This window comes from Trachypithecus francoisi, unplaced genomic scaffold (genome assembly GCF_009764315.1).
Source record: "Trachypithecus francoisi isolate TF-2019V2 unplaced genomic scaffold, Tfra_2.0 Lachesis_group20, whole genome shotgun sequence".
Classification (NCBI taxonomy): domain Eukaryota; kingdom Metazoa; phylum Chordata; class Mammalia; order Primates; family Cercopithecidae; genus Trachypithecus; species Trachypithecus francoisi.
The window spans coordinates 64190281-64198208 of NW_022681466.1; the positions used below are offsets into that span (position 1 = coordinate 64190281).

At 56.9% G+C, this 7928-nt stretch overlaps 1 protein-coding gene and 5 non-coding genes across 8 annotated transcripts; 2 read left to right on the forward strand and 4 right to left on the reverse strand.

Annotated features, from left to right (window-relative positions):
• Positions 1-1156: 1156 nt before the first annotated feature.
• On the forward strand, positions 1157-6136 carry HES7 (hes family bHLH transcription factor 7). Of its 3 annotated transcripts, XM_033184651.1 has the most exons (6): positions 1157-1630; positions 1796-1835; positions 1985-3095; positions 4013-4108; positions 4709-4796; positions 5115-6136. In XM_033184651.1, exons 3-6 carry the CDS (start codon positions 3054-3056, stop codon positions 5564-5566), a joined length of 678 nt encoding a protein of 225 aa, XP_033040542.1. In that variant the 5' UTR covers positions 1157-1630; positions 1796-1835; positions 1985-3053; the 3' UTR covers positions 5567-6136. The 3 variants fall into 3 exon arrangements, with proteins under 3 accessions (XP_033040542.1, XP_033040544.1, XP_033040543.1); XM_033184653.1 differs by lacking the exon at positions 1157-1630 and having other exon boundaries at positions 1709-1835; XM_033184652.1 differs by lacking the exon at positions 1157-1630 and having other exon boundaries at positions 1719-3095.
• On the reverse strand, positions 1326-1396 carry TRNAG-GCC. Its single transcript has one exon. It is a non-coding gene; the product is annotated as a tRNA-Gly (tRNA).
• TRNAR-UCU lies at positions 6105-6193 on the reverse strand. Its single transcript is given in 2 exon segments — positions 6105-6140; positions 6157-6193. It is a non-coding gene; the product is annotated as a tRNA-Arg (tRNA).
• Positions 6194-6708: 515 nt separating this feature from the next.
• TRNAL-UAG lies at positions 6709-6790 on the forward strand. Its single transcript has one exon. It is a non-coding gene; the product is annotated as a tRNA-Leu (tRNA).
• A 443-nt stretch (positions 6791-7233) lies between these two features.
• On the reverse strand, positions 7234-7305 carry TRNAQ-CUG. Its single transcript has one exon. It is a non-coding gene; the product is annotated as a tRNA-Gln (tRNA).
• A 526-nt stretch (positions 7306-7831) lies between these two features.
• On the reverse strand, positions 7832-7904 carry TRNAK-UUU. The gene has a single exon. It is a non-coding gene; the product is annotated as a tRNA-Lys (tRNA).
• Between the last annotated feature and the right edge of the window lie 24 nt (positions 7905-7928).

The window sequence follows — 7928 nt, forward strand, 5'->3', positions numbered from 1 at the left end:
CAATGTACTCCTTCCAGTACTCGGCACACGAGAGGCAACCCGTGAATATGGGTTGACCCAATAAATCCAGCAGCTGCGCACACAGGCATATAGATAGATGCACATATTTTTGTTGTTGTTGTTGTTGTTGTTGTTTGTTTGTTTTTAAACAACAGTCTCCTTCTGGAGGCCACGGTTACTACTTAGAGCTAAGAAGAGAGCACTGGCAGTCACAGATACAATCCGAGGACGAGACACAGACCCAGACCCTGGCGCAAATAAAACAGCCTAAAGGAAACCGGAGAGACAGCTCCAGGGTGAGTTCCAGAGAGAGAGACCCAGATAGACTAAGACCGAGACAAAGATTCATTCAACGAACCTAAGCCCCGAGTCCACAGGTCCCGGCAGCTACCGCGGACAGAGCCAGGAGGAGGAGGAGAGCGGAGGGAGGCGTAGCGCGCCGGAAGGGAGCGGACCGTGGGGAGCCCCGCCGCCCCGCCCCGCCGCCCCGCTCCGCCCCGCTCACAAGTGGTCGCCGCAGGTGGCGGTGCGCCTGCCCGCCCGCCCTCGGGCCCGACGCGTGCGGGATCAAAGCGGCCGGGAAGGGGCGGGGAGGGGAGGTGGCAGGAACCCGGAGGTGTTAGCGAGCTTCCCAGGGGATGGCAGGAGCGTGGGAGCGCAGAGTCCCGGGAGGCGACAGAGACTCGGAGAGACGACGAGATACCAGAGACCCGAGGGAGCCAGAGGCGGAGATGCAGACGCCAAGAGACCGGAGAGACGCGGAATCAGAGATGCGGAGGAACGAGACCACCGACACCCAGAGAGACCCAGGGTAGAAGTCGCTGAAGATCTGGAAAGAACGTGAGAGACACAGAGATGGAGAAGCTAAGGGGCACTCAGAGACCCAGAAAGGAGGCTAGACAAAAAAGGCACAGACCCATAGACTTAAGACAAGGAAGCGTGCTTCAGAGAGAACGGAAAATAACAGGAAGAGAGGTGGAAAGAACAAGGGATTTAGAGTGGGGGGCGGGAAGACCTGGCCCCTCCTCCGTGGGGGGCCGAGAGGACCCCTGGGGCAGGGATCCGAGCACTGTGTCCTTTCTCAGGGTCACGCCTGTGGAGGTGCGGGCCGGGGGCGGAGGGAGGGGTGTGGAGGATGTAGGACCCCCAGGCTGGGAGGAGGGGAGAGTGAGGGCGTGCGGAATCATGGTGTAGGCCTGGAGCTGCAAAATCTGCTATAGTCAAAAGGCTAAGATTTATATTTGGCAGAAATATTTAAGTGAAGATGCTTTTTAGATGCTACCAAATGTATTATCCTCTCTTTGGGGAGGAGAAAACAACTCTCTTGCATTGGCCGGGAATCGAACCCGGGCCTCCCGCGTGGCAGGCGAGAATTCTACCACTGAACCACCAATGCGCGGCTAGCAACGTGTGCCAGGAGCCTATCTGAGGTCCTAAGAGGTTGAGGAGGACCCGGACAAGCAACTGTGTAGGCCAGGGAACTGGTCCTGAATAGTTGACGTGGGTGGAGCGCCAGGTCATCCTTCCTCTCGTCCGGATCCGGCCACCGGGCCATAAAGCCGCCCCATATGGCCAGGGGCGGCCCCACACCCGGGTGCGAACAGCCTGGGGCCCCCAGCCTCGCGTGCAGGTGAGAAAAATTCAGCCCGAGCCCAGGTTCCCAAGGAGGGGGGCAGCGGGGGCTGTTGGGGCCACACATTTGCGTTCCCATTTGGCTGAGGGACGGAGAGGGGGAATGTGCTGGGGGCCCTGATCCCAAATGGGAGCTCCCTCCTCAAGGTCTGTGCCTCTCTAGGCTCTGGCTACAGCAAGAAAGGCTCCGTGACAAAACCAAGGTGCGGAGGGCCGTTGGGAGGGCTTGGAGAAATCCCCACTGGTCTCTGACTTCACAGCTATCTTCCGTCTCGGTCTGCAACCCTGTCTTTCCGTGTCTTTATCCCTGGCAACCTGGCTGTCCCGTTCAGTTTCTGATTTATCTTCTCAGGCACTTTGTCCTGAAGCCCCCGAGTGGTCAGGCATCGTTCTGCGGAGGGTCATGTCCTTGGTTTGAGGTGGGTGTTGATCCCTTTTCTGTATCCCTTGCTTTCCCCTTAGTAAAACTGCCTGCTCCCTGCTACCCTACAGTCACCAGGGGCCTCCAGAAGCAAGCAGTGCGGGCATACTTGCGTGAGGTGTCCCATCAGTGACACTCCTGAATCTCCTATGACTAGTTTTGATTCAAATACTTGTGCTGTAAGTGAAAAGACCTCTCCACTCCTATGTTTCAAAGACTTGCTCCCTCTGCCTTGAGGTTCCTCCTCAGTCCAGCCATCCTCAAGGAGACCTTTCCCCGAAGCACCTATTTCACTGGGCTTCTGTAACAGCTACTTGGTGTCACGTGGTCTTTTCCATTAGCTACTGCAGGGATAAGCTGGGTCTCTCCTGCGTATCTCACTATGACGCGCCCGAGCCTAGACCAGTGGCCTGTCCGCACAGTGGGCGCGCAGATGTTCGGGGACTTGAATGTAACTGGCTTAGACAGAACAGAGCGCCTCTCCAACCTCCTGGCAGAGCTTCGGTTGAGTCGGACGGATTCACCCAGCACACTCGGGTTGCTCCCTGTCTCGACTAGGAAGTTAACTTCGGGGATGATGTATAAAATTCAGCCTGGGGGCTGAGAGGTGCTAACTTCTATTTCAGGGTTAGTGAGGGTACAGTAAGTCTCCGAGAAAGCTGCAATTCTGGAGGAACTCTGAATTTCATCCACAAGCGAGCTCTGCCCCTAATAACCTCCTCCCTTCAGCTGGGTTCCGCCTCCTTATACAGCCTTATGGTCCGTAAACCAGCCAGTGCCCCCATTCACCCCTCACTTCCCACACTCCCAGGCCAGTTTCTCTACTTCCCCTCCCCCCTTCACTCCTCCTCTTTCCGGGAGCCTCGTGCCAGGTCCTAGAGGGGCAGAATCCGGGTGCCGAAGGGGGCGGGGTCGGGTCCTATCCCTCCTACCCTGGGGCCGAGGAATATAAGGCTCCAGGCGAGCAGGGACCCGGTCCACACCAGGGTCCGGAGGAGCAATGGTCACCCGGGATCGAGCTGAGAATAGGGACGGCCCCAAGGTGAGAGGCGGGAGGGGAGGGAGCAGAGGTCCCTGGTTTGGCCAGGGTACTGGGCCCCTGACGCCGTCGGTCTGGAGAGAGACTGGGGACGCAGGGGTGGAAGGGGAGCCGTGCTCCAGGACTCCAGGAGCCAGGAGCTGGAGAGGAAGCTGCAAAATATGAAGAAGGGGACAGGGGTCAGAGCCAGACCTGAGTGGGCGGCGGAAACATAGGACTAGGGGCCTCGGTAATGGGGGTCGGCACCTTGTGGCCTGGGGAGGGGGCCGGTGTTGGAGTAAAATAAGAAAGTAGAGGGCAGAGCCAAGGGAGGAGGGTGGGAACGAAAAAAGAGGATAGTCACTTGCTCTACGCTGGCTGTGAGGCGGGCGGGGCTGGCCCAAGGCGGTCTTGTAGAGAAGGCCCCGGGGCGTTGGTTCCAGAGGCCTCACACTGGTGGAAGATTTTAGGAGAACCAGTGGAGAAGGTGACGGCCTGGAGGGTTTTGAGGGAGAAGAGGCGGAGCGGTCGCGCTAGGTATCTCCCTTTCTATACTCAGGGCCGCCAGCTCTGAGCCCGGCACCGTGCGGCGCACGTGCCTGCGCGCAGAGGGTTCCCAAAGTTCTCCACTGAGACAGAGAGAAACTGCACGAGACGGAGACGTAGAGAGAAAAGAGGAGAGACACAGAGAGGGGAGGAGGGAGGACGAGACTGAGAGAGGAGAATGCGAAGATCCGGGGAGGCGAGCTACAGAAACTGATCTAGGGGCATTGGGGGGGGGGGGGGGGGCGGAGAGGGATCGAATGGGGCCGACCCTAGGCAATCTGGGGTCTTGAGGCCAGGGTGGAAGCCGGGCTCTCCCAGCGGCGGGATCCGACGCCGGCGCGGCCGCGCTGAGTCTCGGTCCGGTCGGCCCGCTCTCCTTTTCCGGCTGGTCGCAGATGCTGAAGCCGCTTGTGGAGAAGCGGCGCCGGGACCGCATCAACCGCAGCCTGGAAGAGCTGAGGCTGCTTCTGCTGGAGCGGACCCGGGACCAGGTCAGTCCCTCCGCTAGCCCCGGGTGCCCAAGCTTCCCGTTTCCGCGTCCCAGGGCTTCCCACTGGGGTGGGGACACATGCTTGGTTGGCAACCCTGGCTCCAAGGCATCCTCACTCGAGTCCCGCCTTTGGAATTCCATCCCAGACCCCCACTCGCTCTCAGAACGCGATCTTCTTCGCCACCCCTCGGGTCTGTAAGTTTCACGCCTGGTTCTGTAAATTTCGCTCCCGGGTTCGGTCCGTTTCACCCTTTGGGTCTCTTAACTGTCCGCTTCCCCCTCCCCCATAGCCAGCTTTTGATCAGCCAGCTTCTGTTCTTTCGGGTGGTTAATTTCATTCCCTGGGTTGCGGTTTCAAATCTCCTCCTCAAGCGTTGGGCATTGGTTCCATCCCCTCGGATTGGACAGTTTCGTCTCAGGGTGGGCCAGACCTCCCTTGGTCATCTCCACTCCGCATTTGGTCGCGCGTTCTGTGGGCAGTGCGCAAATGCGATCGGGGGTACCCCCAGCTCCCGCATCCGCCCCTCCCTTCTTCCCCCTGCCACTTTCCCCCTTTCTCCCCACCCCTTTCTGTCTCTGCGCCCTCCCCTCCCGTCTGTAGAACCTCCGGAACCCGAAGCTGGAGAAAGCGGAGATACTGGAGTTCGCCGTGGGCTACTTGAGGGAGCGAAGCCGGGTGGAGCCCCCGGGTACAGCGCGGGGGTGGGGCAGCGGAGGGAGGGAGAGGGGACGCCAGGAGACTCGGGCCGGGGCAGAGCGGGCTGGCCCTGCGGTGGTTGGTGGGCTTGGGGAGTGGCCGGTTCTGCTCCGAGGCGAGGTTAATAACACCCGCGCGTCTGTCTCTGTGTCTCCCTCATTTTCTCCCTCTCTCCGTCCATCTGGCTTCCTGTCTCTGTGCGCCTGTCCGGCCTTGGTATCTCTGCGCCCCACCCCTTCCCTCACCCCTGCTGGGCCCCTGCCCTGCCCACCTGTGCTCCCGCCGGCCGCACCCGCCGCCGCGGCTCCAGGGGTTCCCCGGTCCCCAGTCCAGGACGCCGAGGCGCTCGCCAGCTGCTACTTGTCCGGTTTCCGCGAGTGCCTGCTTCGCTTGGCGGCCTTCGCGCACGACGCCAGCCCGGCCGCCCGCGCCCAGCTCTTCTCCGCGCTGCACGGCTACCTGCGCCCCAAACCGCCCCGGCCCAAGCCGGTAGAGCCGAGGCCTCCAGCGCCGCGCCCATCCCTGGACCCCGCCGCACCGGCCCTTGGCCCCGCGCTGCACCAGCGCCCCCCAGTGCACCAGGGCCCCCCTAGCCCGCGCTGCCCATGGTCCCCATCCCTCTGCTCCCCGCGCGCCGGGGATTCTGGCGCGCCGGCGCCGCTCACCGGACTGCTGCCGCCGCCACCGCCGCCTCACAGACAAGACGGGGCGCCCAAGGCCCCGCCGCCCCCGCCGCCCGCTTTCTGGAGACCTTGGCCCTGAGCCTTGGGGGGTGGTGGGGGCGGGGTCTAGGGGTGGGGTAGAGACTCCAGCCCGAGGGCAGCAGAGGGACCCGGGCGTCCGGGCGAGCAGGTGTTGGGGGGGCGGCGGGGCGCGCTTGCTTAGCGCGCGGGTGAGATGTGGTCTATATTAGAGTATCTATATAAATATATATTTCCCTGGTTCCTGTCCCTTTTCCCTGCCCCAACTTCTTCCTTGCGTCTAGGATTGTACTCTCTCTGCCCCCCAGCCCAGTCCCAGTCCCTTCCCGAGTCCCTAGTGCATGGAATAAAGTGGTTATTAAATCCCCGTGTGTCCCCGAGCCAGGGGCCTGCCTTTATCTCGACGTCCACGCCCACTTTCCCTTCCCTTCTGTCTCCCACCCTCAGTCCTGCTCTCCATGGCCCAAGCCCCGGGGCAGACAGGTAAGTAAAGAAGAGAGCAGAGCGGGAACTGAGATCGAAATAGAAACCAGGTGGAAAAAGAGAGAGATAGGGTAGGGGGAGAAAAAAACGGATGAAAGGAAAATTTGAAATAAAATCGACTCTGGTGGGATTCGAACCCACAACCTTTGAATTGCTCTAATTCGTCACTAGAAGTCCAATGCGCTATCCATTGCGCCACAGAGCCACCTGGCGGGCGGCGGTATCATCTAGCTTACCGGTACTAGAGTGGGAAAGGGGCAGAGTTGGGGGAGTGGGGGGCGGACATGCCAGGAGCGCGCGGTTTGGATCGCAGAGGCCAAGCCAGGTAGAGGGAGCGGGCGCAAAGCATGTTAGCCAGGTGAGAGCGAGGGTGAACATAGGTCGAAAAAACAGGGAGGGAGAACAACGGAAAATGGGTGAGCGAGCGAGTGCAGAGCTCCGGCTGCCCGCTTGGTGGCTGCTTCCGGCTCAGGCGCTCCCCACTCCCAGATGTAGTCCCACCCAAATAAACTAGTTTTGTTGTAAATTTCTGTGTGTTTCTGTCTCTTCTCGTTTATCTGTTCTGCCATCTGCTGCTATGCGGTCCAGAGTCTCGATAATTCCCCATTTCCAGTCTGAAAGATGTGGAAAAGGAGATGGACCAGTTTGGCACTCTTAGTTTTGCCCCATTCTTGCTTCTAGTCTCTTAGGAGGACAACGGGGATACTGAGTTTTCAGCCAGGTAGCGTGGCCGAGCGGTCTAAGGCGCTGGATTTAGGCTCCAGTCTCTTCGGAGGCGTGGGTTCGAATCCCACCGCTGCCAGACCGGAGTTTTTCTGGTGGATCAAGCACCTGATATAATTCCGTTAGGTTCTACCTATTTACATGCAGAAAGTAATTTTATTAATTCCCCTGTTAATAGTTTCACCATCATCTTCCGTGTTTGGTCTTCCAGACAGATCATACTCCTGCATTCATTCCTCAAGCTAAGACCTGATAGTAGCTGCTGAAGCAACATTTCCTTTCTTCATAACATCTCTATTTTAACATATTTTCAAATGTTAGCTCAGCTTCCAAGATATTTAATTTATTGTATGTTCTCCTAACACTGTGTTATAGGACCCAGTCACCTGCTAGGAAAAGCACAAATAATTGGTAGTGTCTTAGTTTCCTTTTTTTTTGGTCGGATTCTCTTGGGTCATAGGAGTATCTCCTGTGGGAAAAACAATAGTATGCAACATGCTGGTATCAAAGAAAAAAAAGTTAAGGTTCCACCGAGATTTGAACTCGGATCGCTGGATTCAGAGTCCAGAGTGCTAACCATTACACCATGGAACCAACCTCTTGTTAGCCTTCAATATTATGTACATTACTGGACATTCTATTTTGCGTGTCTTCCATACCCGTCACTGAAAGAAAACGAAAATAAAACAGAAGCTGCTGTTGGATATGGTAGACACCGTTATCGAGCACTTGAAATATATGAATTCAGATGCATTGCCAACTTCTAAATATCTTCTTTTGAAGGCTTTGTACAAACAAAAAGACTTAAAATTTCATTAATAATTTTAAAATGTTGATTATGTGTTAAAATAAGATTTTGGTATATTACGGTAAGTAAAATAGATCCGTCAAATTAATTTCGCTTGCTTCTTTTTATTCTTTGTAATGTGGCTACCAGAAAATTTAAATTCGATAATACAGCTCGCATATGTCGTTTTTAAAGTATGTTTATTACCCTCCACCGTCATTTGCTGTATTTTGTGGAAACCAAGTTCCTGTTCCACTTAGTTTTAAAAGCTAGTAACTATTTTTGTTACTATTTTAAGCGAAGAGTGGTACCTAAATAAAAGGTAAAACAATCCGCCCGAACAGGGACTTGAACCCTGGACCCTCAGATTAAAAGTCTGATGCTCTACCGACTGAGCTATCCGGGCTCTTAGTTCAAGTGTTACTCTTTC

Excerpts from the sequence above, each read along its gene's own strand:
- HES7 (XM_033184651.1), top strand. The coding sequence starts at position 3,054 with ATGGTCACCCGGGATCGAGCTGAGAATAGGGACGGCCCCAAG. Across the intron at positions 3,096-4,012 it reads AGAATAGGGACGGCCCCAAG|ATGCTGAAGCCGCTTGTGGA; the intron begins GTGAGAGGCGGG and ends GGCTGGTCGCAG. Across the intron at positions 4,109-4,708 it reads TGGAGCGGACCCGGGACCAG|AACCTCCGGAACCCGAAGCT; the intron begins GTCAGTCCCTCC and ends TCCCGTCTGTAG.